This window comes from Rhinatrema bivittatum, chromosome 1 (genome assembly GCF_901001135.1).
Source record: "Rhinatrema bivittatum chromosome 1, aRhiBiv1.1, whole genome shotgun sequence".
In the NCBI taxonomy this organism is placed as follows: Eukaryota; Metazoa; Chordata; class Amphibia; order Gymnophiona; family Rhinatrematidae; genus Rhinatrema; species Rhinatrema bivittatum.
The window spans coordinates 540,794,858-540,809,671 of record NC_042615.1 but is presented as its reverse complement, the minus strand read 5'-3'; the positions used below and the strand labels follow the sequence as shown (position 1 = coordinate 540,809,671).

At 43.5% G+C, this 14,814-nt stretch overlaps 1 protein-coding gene across 2 annotated transcripts in view; it reads left to right on the top strand.

Moving 5' to 3' along the window:
• MUSK (muscle associated receptor tyrosine kinase) overlaps window positions 1-14,814 on the top strand; it is a 235,091-nt gene that overhangs the window by 35,059 nt on the left and 185,218 nt on the right. For both annotated transcript variants that reach the window (XM_029614825.1, XM_029614815.1), the window contains exon 2: window positions 2,174-2,300. In XM_029614825.1, coding sequence (XP_029470685.1) covers window positions 2,174-2,300 — 127 coding nt within the window. The remainder of the gene's footprint in view (window positions 1-2,173; window positions 2,301-14,814) is intronic.

Here is a 14,814-nt window from a genome sequence, read left to right as displayed (position 1 = left end):
CTAACCCCAGTGTAGTACTTTGTAAGCAGCAGTTGTGAAGAAGTTTGTACTAAAATAAGAGGGACAAAAGTAAAAAATGAAAAAAGTGTAAATAATTGATGGTACAATCTACTGGAACTACTCCATTCTATATTGAAGTGGAACTATTCATCTGCTTGATCTACCTCTTTGTAAATAGGTTGTAAATATGTTTCTTGCCACTTTATTCTTTGGAAATCCAATGTACATTGTTTTACTCGTGAAAGGAAACCCTTGCATGTGTGTCTTTTCACCAGAGTGGCTTGGAAAGTATTTTTCCTCCTCTTTCCCTCTGCCCCTTCCATCTCCCTCTATACCATGACGGAAGATCAAGGACACATGGCCCATCCAGTCTGCTCATCCACATCTCCTGCTCACTTTTATAGTCCCTTCCTTGCCCTCCGAGATCCCCTGTGTGTTTCTAATTTGTGCTCAGTCTGTGTTCTGCATGTGTGACTGAGGTGAGGGGTTCTGTAGTGTCTGTTAGGGATCCATGGCAGTCTGGATGGATGTATTGGTGATGGTGCAGTGATATTTACATGGCTGCCCTCTCTCAGGAACGTTTGCTGCTGTTTGAATCCTGGGAGTTACTGCTGTTATGATAAGGCAGGTTTGCTACATAGGTTCTGGGTCTGGTTTGCAGGATTTTATGTTACTTCAAAAAGTGTCTGGGAGTGGAAGGTGTTTTTGTTGCCGTTGCTAAGATGGCATTAAAATTTGAATATATATAAGTATGGTGAGTTGAAAGGGGAAATGTCCTATGTCCATTTTTGAAGGAATTTCTATGGATGCAGAGAATGTGTTACAGAACTGGAGGTGCAGTAGGTTTGTTGAAATTCTATCCCTCCCTGATTAGGTTTTAGACTTCACTCCTATATCCATATAGAGGAAATGATTGAGTGATACTATCAAATAATTTTAATGACAGTTTTATTGGGTGATTGAAACTGGCCAGGAAGGGGCTTAATTGCACTGATGGTCCTTGGACCTTTCTCTTATTGTATCTCTCATGGCCCAACTTAAATGCAGAGGGCCCTGCTGTGGAGGTTGATGTAATGTGTAGAAATGCCATGGGGGCTTTCCCCCTTCCAAACGCAGCTTGTTCCCCTGTCACCCCCCCTCAGATCATTGTGTCTAGAGAAGCCACTGCCACTCTGGGATGGGCTCAGTCAGACGGCATCCTGGTTTCTGGAGGGACCCAGTGCTTAGGCTTCTCTGCTGGGACCCTACCTGTTCATTCCATGCTGGGAGGGGAAGGGGCAGAAGGGGCTTTCGTCCAGTCCGCAAGCCATGCAGGAACCACAGGGGAAGAACCAAGAAGAGGCCTAGCAGACAGCAGCTCTGGGCCACGGGTTAGGAGCAGCCTGCTGTGTGAAAGATTGGAGGCTGAGCCAAATGTCCTTCACATGGGCATGTTTTAAAATCCGCTTTCCTGCATTAATTAAAACTGGCAAATGTCTAAGAAAGATATGCGAATTACGTTTGCTCGAGTAACGGCTTTAAATTAGGAGCAGACAATCGCGCTGTTTTAAAATCACATGCGTGCAATTGCGCGCCAGATTTAAAAATCCTGTGCATGTGTGCCCCCCACCTCATTTTAAAGTTACCATCATAGTTTACATAGACCTAAAGAGTTGAAATTATGCAGAGTGTGGCTCTTGACTAGAATATGCTTGACTGCCTCCTAGCAACCAAAGTGAACATTGATATGTCAGGCTGAGTACAAAAACATATTTATTCATCCAGCCCCCCCTACCCCAGACTAGCTTTCAGTAAGAAACTTTACACATTGAGATGCTTTTGCAAAATCATTTTGTGATCCTAAAGCTATGTTTTTATAAAACTTGTCTAGATTTTTTTTAAATAACTTTTAAAGACGTTTTTGAGTTTGATGTTTTACCCAAAAGAAAATCAACAGATTTAAAGTAACCTCAGAGAAACTGAAAACCTGAGATAGCTTAAGCTACACGAGCTTGCATTAAATCTAAATCATAAGAGGGCCAGGCTGGCATAAGAGCAGTTTCAGGACCAGGTGGGATTTAAAGAGGCCCTTATCTGATCATTGCTCCCATTCCTAGCTTCTATTGTGAAATATCTGCAGTATACGGAGGATGAAGCACTTGTAAAACACCTTCTCATTTTGTTCACTTTTCAGCACCTTTTATCACCACTCCTCTTGAAACCCTGGACGCATTGGTTGAAGAGGTTGCTACCTTCATGTGTGCGGTGGATTCTTACCCACAGCCAGAGATTACCTGGACACGTAATAACATTCCCATCAGGTATGTAAGGGGAATGGTTGCAAACTTGAAGAGTTTGTCAGGCTCGTTCAAAATTAATTTCTACATCATATTTAAATAATTATTTAAATTTCAAAACAAAAGACAGTTCATCTCAGTTGTTTTGGGAAGGGGGAAGGGAGGATCTTGCCAGAATGGTCAGGCATCGTATGCTGGTGGCATTAATGAAGAAAAATAGCTCGAGATGCCTAGCCTGTCCCCTCAGTCTGGCTATAAAAGTATGGGCAAGGGCTTCCATAGCGTGCGCAGACGTTTAGTTGGATTTCTGGAGACTTGTTTAATCTGGGAGAGGAAAATAGCCTTTGTGTGTACCCCCATGAGTGGGGCATAAAAGAATTTGTTTTGACTCTTTGGGGCTGGAACCTTATCAGGCTAGCTGGAACACATTCTCTTTCTTCCAGAGCCTGATTCTTTGCTGAGTCGGGGGCAGGGGCAGATTACTTCCAAGGTCCCGACTGCAAGGGTGAACCTTGACGCCTTTGTTCTTGTCCTGGGAGAGGGATAACTGTACGTCCCAATCTTTGTTGAAAGTGCCAAATAAAACCCCTGGAGTCCCTGATTTAGCATCCAACAATACAATCTTTCCTGTTGAAATCATTGTTGTATTATGGCACCTTTAACTCACACTGCAGCAGAATTCTCAGAGGTAGCCCTTTTTACAGTCTCTTTCCTCTGTCTGTGCAGGATTATCTTAAGGCAGGCAAGGGAACTTCTACCCTCCAAGATGAGCAAAAATAGAGGTGGGCAAGGAATAACTTGGATGGGTGGGAAAACCACTTCCAGACTGGTAAAATTTAATGTTACTGTCTCTGTATAGAGAGCTTAAATACTCCCTCTCTCTAGGGGCAAAGACTCCTTTGTGTGGTGTCCTCGGAGATCTTAATTACTTTTAGGTCGATACAGAATGGTGAGTTCGGCTGAGCGCACCGTATAGCCCCCGTTTGGCCACGTGTTTTAGACGTGCTATTATTACCCCTTATACTGTAAGGGGTAATGGCGCGTGGAAAACGCCTGGCCAACCCCCTCGAAACTAATATTGCTTATCACATGCAAATGCATGTTGATGAGCCTATTAGTTATTACCCCGGAATACTGAAAGTAAAATGTGCGGCCAAGCCATACATTTTACTCTCAGAAGTTAACGCCTGCCCAAGGGCAGGCATTAACATTAGAAAGCACCAGGAAAAGTGTACAGAAAAGCAGAAAAAACTGCTTTTTTGTACACCCTCTGACTTAATATCATAGCGATATTAAGTCAGAGGCACCAAAAATTAAAAAAAAAATAAATCTGCCTGTTTTCCGAACCCATGGCTGTCAGCGGGTTCGAAAACCGACACCGGTAAAATTAAGTGTTGGCTGTCGGACCTGCTGACAGCCGCCACTTTCGCTAATAAGGAGGCAATAGGGACGTACTAGTGTCCCTAGCGCCTCCTTATTAGCACGCGGCATAATTTGAATACAGAATCGCGCGCCGAGGAGAGGTGCCTAGGCGCGCGATTGCAGAGCGGGTGCTCAATTCGGAGCGCAGGCTCTCCCGCACATTTTATTGAATTGGCCTGTTAGTTACTCACAGTTCGTAGTTCTCTTAGACTCTCTTGTTGCTGGGTTGCCTTATGTAATGAATCTGACTGGAACAGCTGGCTAATGGTCCTTTGAACGGGTAGAAAGAGAGGTAGCTAAACACTTCCTTCCAGATCTTGTCAAAGAAATATCTTCTTCCCAAATATGAAGTTAACACTGGAATGTCCTGGCACCAGGTCACCACATTCCTCCATTCTGATTGAGGATAAAGAGGGGCAGGTCTTCCCTAACCTGTGAAGCCCTAAAAGCAGGGTTTCCCCGTTTCCTGAGTCCAAGAGGTGCACAGGGACTCACCAGACTTTTTAAGCCCAAAATATTCCCAGGATGGAAACCTTACCCACTACGGGAGTCGATAGGAAAGGCAGATTATGTTTAAAAGTATTAATTATGGTAAATTCAAAAGATTTTTTTCAGATAAAAAAAGAATAGAAAAAGAAGAAAATTAACAACATAAGAAAGAAAAAAATTGTTTTTGTTATGATACTGGAAGGTGTGAGTTTTGTTATGTGCAAATTATAGGTATCACCTTCGTGTGGTGGAGTTTCACTTGTATGGTTTTGGTAGTCTGTGGCATAAAAATACACATTCTCATGTCCCCTGAGTAGCAATTGCTGGAAAATGGGACATCCTCTTCTTCAAAATGGGTTTCTTACTTCCCAAAACTCCTTTTGGATTCTATGAAGCCCACTTTTCCAACATGAACTTACCTGCTCCAGCGGGACCGAACTGCTCCAGCGCGACCGTCCGTGCGAGGCCTGCGCAGCCGGCGCCGAGACCCACCGGGGTAAGGCCTTGATCGCACCCTTGCCCCCGGCAGACCTCCGCGCCGACCACGAGGCACCGAGCCGGGACCCGAGGCGCCTCCCTCTGCCCTCCCCCGGGCCGGAAGCAGCCAATAAAAAAGTAAAACCACCCGCCAATCGCAGCAGGGCCAGGAGCCCTTTAAACACACCGAGGCGCCTAGGCGTCGCACGCCGAGCGTCGCACGTCGAAGGAGCACGACAAAGGGGCTGGCCCCTTTGTGCGCCCCTTCGTGCAGCCCCTGAGAGCCCCGGAGCGCTCCTTACCACCATCAACACCCAACCACAGTAGGAGCCGGCGAAAATCCTCTATTACAACGAGACTCCCGAGTGCCGACCGCACAGCGAAAGCAGGTCCCCAGAATAGATAGGCTCCTTCCTGCATCCATCAAAATCCTGCATCCACTTATCTACCTTACCAGCATTCATTCATCCAATCATCTACCATCCACACCACAACCACTCATCTAATCGTCTCCTAACAGCCACCCAACCACAACTCTGGATTTCAAGAAAGGATACAGTTCAATACACCAGCACCATAACATGCACCCTACACATATACCTACTATCCATTACACTCCTAAACTCAAACCCAATAAACCCAGGATTCTAGGATTACGACAACAGAGATTGATTCCAATCATGATCTCCCCCATTTCTCAAACGTTAGGATTAACACTATTCACGCTCACACTATTCAACGCCCAATCGATCACAAAAAAACTCCACCTCCTCAACGACCACCTGACAGACAACAACCCCGATATCTGCGCCATCACTGAGACATGGCTGAAACCCACAGACACAGTTCTATTAAACCAGCTACCCAACCATCTTTATGACATACATTCAATCCCTAGAACCAAAAAAAGGGGTGGAGGGATCCTTCTAGCCACAAAAAAGGGCATAGGGCTCTCACTCCAATTATCTACCACAATAAAGAACACTGAAATTGCCTTTTTCAATTCGGACCATCTACAAATAACTTTAGTCTACTCACGACCTGGAACCTTAGACACAGACCCTTCTCCTCTAATTGAATTTACTACAAAACATTGCAATCAGAACAAACCAGCTATGTTGATGGGAGACTTTAACTTACATGTAAACAGCACACCTCTAACCCATAATTGTGATATCCTTCTCTCAGCACTCAACCACCTAGGCTTCAATCAGATAGTTAAAGACCCCACGCACAAAGCGGGACATACCCTCGACCTGATCTTTCTCAACCATGGCATAACACCAACAAACAACCCTATTTGCGTCCCAGTCCCATGGTCGGACCATCACGTCATCTCTGCTGAATTCCAAATTAAAGACCAGCCTCGCCCTATATTTCCAGTAACCACTATACGTTACAGGAAACCCTGCTCCATAGACAATCTTAATAATATTCTTTCCAAAGAACTCGAACGACTGGATTTAACAGACGCATCATCAGCTATCATCTCCTGGCTCAACATTACAAACGAGATCGCAGATCTTACCTGCCCCTCCATCACCAAATCCGTAAAACCACCCCAAGCTAAAAGACAACCATGGTACACTCCGACACTCAAAACTCTCAAACAAGAACTTCGGAAAAAAGAAAACAATTGGCGCAAGTCTCCTTCCACCATCACAACGCTAAACTACAAATCCCATCTCAACACATACAGATTAGCCATCTTAAAGGCTAAAAAAGACTTCTTTGCAAAAAAAATCCACAACTTTGCACTGGACTCAAAAGCTCTATTCTCATTTGTATCTTCCTTAACAAAACCCACTCCACCTATCATTCCAGATGAACAAGCAGCCAACAAAGCTGAGGAACTAGCAATCTACTTTGATAAAAAGATCACCAACCTCCTGAAGCCAATCTCCACCCAACAAACGACGGTTCCACAGCCAACAACCCCATCACATGACAAAGAATACAGCTTATCATCATTCGAAACTCCTTCATCATTGGAAATCGAACTTATTCTCAAGAAGCTCAAACCTTCTTCCCATCCTCTGGATACCATACCCTCCAATCTTCTCCTATCGACCCCTAACACCATTTCTAAACCAATAGCAGACATCATCAACTGCTCCTTAATCCAAGGAAAAGTCCCAGATCAACTCAAAATAGCCGTTCTGAAACCTTTACTAAAAAAACCAAACCTTTCAACGGATGACCCTGCAAATTTCCGCCCTATCGCTAACCTTCCCCTGATCTCAAGAGTTATGGAACGATTCGTCAACAAGCAACTGTCGGAATACCTGGAGGATAACAACATTCTCTCCCCCTTCCAGTTCGGCTTCAGGAAATCACAAAACACTGAAGCACTTCTAACATCGTTATCGGACACCATCCTTCTTAATCTCGAAAAAAAACAACCTTACCTCCTCGCGCTTCTGGACCTATCCGCCGCATTCGACACGGTCAACCATACCATCCTACTCGAGCGGCTAACCGATATAGGAATTCAAGGAGAAGCTCTTAGCTGGTTCCAATCGTTCCTGGAGAACAGATTCTACAAAGTAAAAATCAATAATGAAGAATCGCATCCTATCAAATCAACTCGAGGAGTACCACAAGGATCATCTCTCTCACCTACACTATTTAATATTTACCTGCTTCCACTCTGCCACTTTCTCTCTAATCTCAAGCTAAAACATTATATTTTCGCTGATGACATTCAGATTCTCCTGCCCATCACAGAATCACTGCAAAAAACTTGGGCACATTGGAATAACTGCTTACAGGCTATGAACACCCTGCTATCCAGCTTGAACCTCATACTTAATCCAAACAAAACAGAAATCCTCATCATCTCACCAGACGAAAACCATACCCTTACCAACTCCCAAAGCGCAACACAATTCTCAAAACTAACTATTAACCACTCCACCTCCGTCAGAGACCTGGGAGTGCGTCTCGACAACAAATTCAACCTTAAATCCTTCATTACCAACACAACTAAAGAATGCTATTTCAAACTCCAAGTGATAAAAAATCTTAAACCTCTTCTTCACTTTAGTGACTTCCGGCTAGTAGTCCAGTCTATAATTCTGTCTAAGCTGGATTACTGCAACTCTCTACTGCTAGGTCTCCCAGCCATATCCACAAGACCATTACAATTGGTGCAGAATGCCGCAGCGAGGCTACTCACTAACACAAATAAAAGAGCCCACATAACACCTATTCTACACAGCCTTCACTGGCTTCCTATAAAAGCTAGAATCTCCTACAAGACATTATCAATGATCCACAAGGATATCATGGGCATCGCACACCTAAATCTAATCTCACAACTCCGCCCTCACTCATCACAAAGACCCATCAGGTACAACTACAAAGGCTCCTTATATGCTCCCCCGATCAAAACTACACTTACAAAACGAGCTCTCTCCACAGCTGGGCCCACCCTCTGGAACTCATTACCGCCGGATCTACGCCAAGAGACTTGTCATCTAACTTTTAAGAAAAACCTAAAAACGTGGCTTTTCAGGCAAGCCTATACAGAATCACAAGATCACTCAGACACCGGTCAAAGAGAAAAATAGTCCAACTTCAGAACATCAGATCCTCGCTCACCCATATTCCCCTCAAGAACCAACCACGCTAGATCTGAACAACTCACCTGTTTAAGACTCCTTCTCTGATTCATCAGTCTTCTTTAATTCATGCATAACCCAGATTTATACACTTCAATAAGGTCTATGTACCCACACAGCACAACTTAGACTACCCCCCTAATTATTCAAGATATTTATTCACGCTTTAAACATCCCTTACATTGTTCCTCTTCCTGTCGACGAGTTATTATCATCATTATTATCACTATTATGGTCTATGTAATTTAATTTGTATTATTTATATTTATATTTATTTATTTTATTTTATTTATTTATTGTTTTTGTTATACCGAGTTTCATGACAGGCATCACATCAACCCGGTTTACAATTAACAGAGTGTGTAAAGCATAACATAACTTAAAACAATGTTCTCAGTAAGAACCTTGAACTTTAAATACAGTGAATAAATACAGTGAATCAAATAAAGGATGTGAGAAAGTTACAAAAAATCAGGGAAATCAACTTGGAACTGGAAAAGGGGAGAGATTGTACAGAGCAATATTTACATTTTGGCCTATTAATGTAATAGAGTAGCAAAGTGATTAAATAAGAATATGTGAGTAACTGTGGCGGTACATCACTATGAGACGGTACATAAATAACCAGATGCATAAATACGATAATGGAATGATAAAAGCTCAGAAGGTATTGATGAGTGTCAATTTAAGGTTGGTTGATTTGTATTATATTATATTTATATGTTATATGTTTTTTATATTATTTGTATTATTTGTATTATTTGTATTTGTATTTGTATTATTTGTATTTGTATTATTTGATTTGTATTATATTATATTTATATGTTATATGTTATATGTTACTCTTATGTTATGAAAAGCTGTTTAATGTAACGCCTTTATTGCGACAGTTATTGTTCGATGTAAACCGACCTGATTCGATACTTGTATTGAGAATGTCGGTATATAAAAATCCGAAATAAATAAATAAATAAATGAACAGACAGAAATAGCTGATTGGTACAGTACAAGCCTGGTTAAGTCTCCTGTGCTTGATGACTGGATAGGAGGCTTCCTGAGGCACTGACTGCAAGCTGAATCGCTCCTGGATCCCACTTCAAAAGGGATGAGAGAACAACTCACTCTCTCATAAGGAAAAGGAAGATAAACTGCCCTTCCCCTTCCAGGAACCTGGTCAGCCACAGTCTTTGCTTCCTCTCCCTAGCTCTGCTAGATAATGTCACACTTATATAGTATTTGAACCAAAACCCAACCTGGACCATCATTATCACTCAGAAAATGTATATACTGAAACAGAGAAACAGAGTCCCATTCAGTCTGCCCATATACTTCGTCTACTCAGCTTTACAGTCCCTTGCTCCTTCCTTTCCCTCATAGATCCTCTATGCTTGTTCCCTGCCCTCTTTTATCCCAATACTGTCCTCATTTCCACCACCTCAACAGAGGCTGTTCCATGTGCCCGTCACCCTTTCTGTAAACAAATATTTCTTTAGATTACTCCTGAGTTTAGTCCTGTTCCCTGTACGTACCCGGATCAGTCCAGACAGTGGGATGAGCCTCCTGTCCAGCAGATGGAGATAGAGAAAAAACTAAAGGGTATCCTATATATATATATATGTATAAAATATATATATATATGTATAAAATCATACTGTTACTGTATAAAATTTTACTGTTCTTATCTTGTTTATCTTGTTCCATTTTTGTTACATAATTTATTATCATGTATTATATACGCAATACGCATCGTTTACACATTTTACGGCCCCTTCGGCCTCTTTGTCTGTTCTCTCCCCCTCCCCCCTCCTGTTTATTGTAATTTCCACCTGCTCTCAGTTATTATGTAAACCAGCATGATGTTCCCCACTAATGTTGGTATATAAAATCTTTAAATAAATAAATATATATATCAGGACAGTGCTCACCCTGCATCCCTTCAGTATTTCTCTCTCTCCAGCAGATGCAGATGGCAGACCATGCGGCTCCCCTCTAATCAGCTAGATTGTTTGGGAAAGTCTACTTTCTCCCTCTTTCTGTCTTATTTGGATCAAGCAAGTACTTAATTTCTAATTTCAGTTTTCAAAGAAAAAGATGTTAAAGTTTTCATTTCTTGTAGGGAGCAACGGTGTTTGCACCTTGCTCTTACTGGGTGCCTAGGGGGGCTTTGCCCCTTGAGATCCTCAGCCTAGCACCCTACCCGGTGACCTGCCTGGCTAGGGGTGAAACTGGTGCTCCAGTCCCTCCCCCGCGCAGACCCAGAGAGGAAGCATACCTCGGGTCTGCTGCAGAGAAGTTCATTGCTCTGCTTCTTCAACTTTACCAATAAGTTAAAAAAAAACAAAACAACTTCCATCGGGGGAAAGAGCGGGTAGCTGAACTTTCACTTTACTGCCCTCAGCCAGGCACCGGCGATTCTTGCCGTCTCACACGCGGCAGATCTGCCCCTCCCCCTCTCTCCCTCTATGCTTCGATCAGCCTTTTGCCTCACGTGTGGAGAGCCTGCCTCGGAGGGGATGGCTCCTCTACACAGGAGAGATCAGCTGGTCGTTCCCGGCCCGGCAGCCGCACTGCAAACCGCCCGGCCCGGCAGACGCACTGCAAACCGCCCGGCCTGGCAGACGCACTGCAAACCGCGGGAACGGTGGCCATTTTGGCTCTAAAGCTCGCTGAAGATTCTGAGCCTGATGGGGGCAGGGACCCGATTTTTCCTCACTCCCCCCCCCCCCGATTTAAGCCCCGTGGACCCCCCAGATGCCAGTTCTGACCCAGGCAAATCTCCATGGCTTTTTTCAGCTGATTTTGTTCTCGTCATGCATAAGGCTTATGTTGCCAGCCTTCTACAACAGGATGACCCATCAGATCCTCAGCTGCCTGTCTGCCCTCCTCCTGCCAAGGTCCCTAGATTGGCTGCAGCGCAGGGGCCCAGGACCCCAGACTCTGAAGGGGCGAACCGGGTTCGGGTGGTCGTCATTATTACCTCAACATCCAGGTGCCAGTGTTTGACTCCTTCGGCAGGCAGGTGCTTCAAGCGGGTTTGTCTCAGTCCCGCCCTCTTTAGAGAAGCTTGGGTACATCCCACTGTCTGGACTGATCCGGGTACGTACAGGGAAAGGAAAATTGGTTCTTACCTGCTAATTTTCGTTCCTGTAATACCACTGATCAGTTCAGACTCCCACCCGGGTTGTGGTTTCTTTTTGATTCGTACACTCGAAGGTTTTTTCCTTTTTTGTTTGGTTCTTAACAGCATTTTGGATCCAGTTACTTCCTATCAGTACTTCAAGGCACCGGAAGTCTTTCTCAACTAGATATATATGTAAGAGCGGTTCTTTCACGTGTTGATAGTTCACATTACATGTTGGTTGTTACTTGCTTGATCTTCTACTGGTTAACATTACCTTTTCTTGCTTTGATAATGTTTATACTGAAGGGATGCAGGGTGAGCACTGCCCTGATATAGGATTCTCTTTAGTTTGTTCTCTATCTCCATCTGCTGGACAGGAGGCTCAACCCCCTGTCTGGACTGATCTGTGGTACTACAGGAACGAAAATTAACAGGTAAGAACCAATTTTCCTTTCACCCTTATTCCATGACCCCTCATTCCAGGACCTTCTTTCCATTGTAACAGGCCCATGTCCTGTGCATTTATTCCACGGAGGTATTAAATGTCTCGATCATATCTCCCTTGCCCTCCTTTACTCCAGGGTATACACGTTTAGATCTTTAAGTCTATACCCATATACTTTGTTATGAAAACTATTGACCATTTTAATAGCTACCCTCTGGACCAACTCTATTCAGGTTATATCCTTTTGAAGGTATTGTCTTGAGAATTGTACTCAGTACTCCAAATAGGTCTCAGCAAAAACTTGTACAGATGCAATGTCATCTCCTTTTTCCTGCTGGTTATTCTTCTCCCTATGCACTAAAATATCCTTCTAGGTTTTGCTGTTTCCTTATCTACCTGTTTGGTCACCTTAAGTTCATCAGATATGATCATCCCTAGATCCCACTCCTGTTCCTCAAGCTTCATTAGATCCCTCATGCTTTCCACACCTTTACCCTGCTGAAGAGTTCGGTATCGTCCCTAAAAAGGCAAACGTTTCCCAATAGCCCCTTTTACAATATCGCTTATAGTTAAACAGAACCAGTCTGAGGACCAGTCCTTGTGGCACACTACTGGTAACCCCCTTTCCTCAGAGTGAACTTTGTTTATCACTATCCTCTGTTACTTTCCACTCAACCAGTTTCCTGCTCACTTTAGGGCGCATACCTAGGGCATTCATTTTGTTTAGGAGTCATCTATGCAGAGCCATGTCAAAAAGCCTTGCTGAAATCCTAGTATATTGCACCCTGCCCTCTCCCCTGATTTAATGTTCTGATCACTCAGCAAAGAAATTGATTACATTTACTTCTGGTAAAACCATGCTGCCTTGGATCCATTAATTTACTCACCATTGAGGTTAGACTGATTTCACTATAGTGTACAGACTTCTTCCTATTTCCACTTATATGAAGAACCACCTCTGCCTGCCTCCAGCTCTTTGAAACCACTTGCGACACTATACAGAAGCACTATAATTCCCCAAGTTCCTGTAATAACTCAAATGTATCTCATTTGTCCCCATTGCTTTATCTGCTTTTGGTTTTACTAGCTCCTAGCGAACAGTCTACTGAAAATTAACGTTTAAATCACTTCCATTTCTATTCGTTGCAATTTTCTGTGCTCCTACTACAAGCCCTTTCTCAGTGAAAAACTGAACGGATTTAACAATTCTGCTTTCTTCTCATCAATCTCTACATCTTTGCCCCTTCCAGTCCCATGCTTGTACTTCCTTCTGTCACTAACATATAGTATAGCCTAGGCCCCAATTGTGGTTTATGCCGCTAGTAAATTGTCCTTTTGTCTTAAGTCCAAATTTGAGCACTGGTTAACGGTAATTTTTACTGTTGCTGAAGAGTAGTGCAGGTTGCTTATGTGCCTGTTGGAGAATGGAAGTTGGATTACCCTCCCAAGGCTGCAAGCCAGTACCCTGGGACACCCAGGGGATACATTGACCACAATCACCTTGTGGAAATTACTATTGACTGTGGTGGAAAGTATGGTAAAGACGAAGTGGATGTGAGTAGCTATGGTACTTGTTTGAAGAGTATCTGAGAAGGGTTGAGAATTCTGAGTGAGTCCTGGATGAGGAACTAGAAAGAGGAAACAACAATTCATTTGTTTTTGCTGCATTGTATGGATTATTGTGATTATTATTATTAATGCAAAGTGAGTGCAGATAACTCCAGAAAAATAAAAGTTATTTCTAATTTTGATGGCACTTTTGGATTTTTATGCTTAATCCCAAGATGTGGGTTTGAGGAGAGTCTTCCAGTCAATAGAGAAGACTAAAGGTTGCAGCTATAGATTGAGTTTTCACTTTCAAGAGGTGCAGTCAGATGGTTACAGAGGGGAAAGGGAGGATTTTGCTAATTTCTTTGTCTAGAATGTGAGAATACAGGCCTTGTACTTCCTTCTGTCACTAACATAAAGTGTAGCCTAGGCCCCAATTGTGGTTTATGCTGCTAGTAAATGGCCAGGTCCATTACTCCAGCTTCTTGACCAATTTTTGTGATCTTTGAACCCACAGAGACTAGTGTCAGGCTCCAAAACCCATTTTATGTACCCCTACTGGGGTCTTGCCCCTCTATTTTATCATATTAGTTATTATTTCTTCCATTTACACTTTCTCTTCCTTGAATATTTCCTCTGGGCCAAATTTATAAATCTATGCCCGGGGTCGGCGCGCACAAGGGGGTGCACGCTTGTGCACCTTGTGCGCGCCGAGCCGAGCAGCCTTCCTCCATTCCCTCCGAGGCCGCTCCAAAATTGGAGCGGCCTCGGAGGGAACTTTCCTTCTGCCCCCCCCACCTTCCTCCCCCCCCACCTTCCCCTCCCTCAGCCTCTCTTAGCTTTTTCAGCTATTGTTGCATGGCTTCCTCTTTTTGCAATTGCTTGTAGAATGCTAACCTTGTCTCCCTTACCTTTCCAGCCACGTTTTTAGAAATCCATCCATAGTGACCTCCTTATTCTCTTATTTTTATTTATTTTTCTAAGAAAAAGGTTTACTGCCCTTACCATAGTTCCTTTTAGTTTTGCCCACTGCTCTTCTGCTTCCCCTAGCTTAACCCATCCAGTTACTGAGTCCATCGCAATAAAGTTCATTTACCTGAAGCCTGTGACCCTCATCTTTGAATGAACCACCATTGACTGTGCTCCAATACTGAACCACACCATCTGGTGATCACTCGATCCCAGGTAATTCCCCCAGTACCTCCACCCCTGTTTAGGGACCCTGCAAGCTTTGCAGCTATTGCTCTGCAGTGATTCCTGTTATCTCCGTGCCATCATGTGGGGCTTCCTATTTTGCTGGCAGGGGTTGAGAACCCTGCCATCATCGATGACTTCATTGCTGCCATGCGTGGGCAATAAATAAATAAATAAAGATGGCTCCAATTTAGCTGCATACAGGGAAAGTTTGGCAGT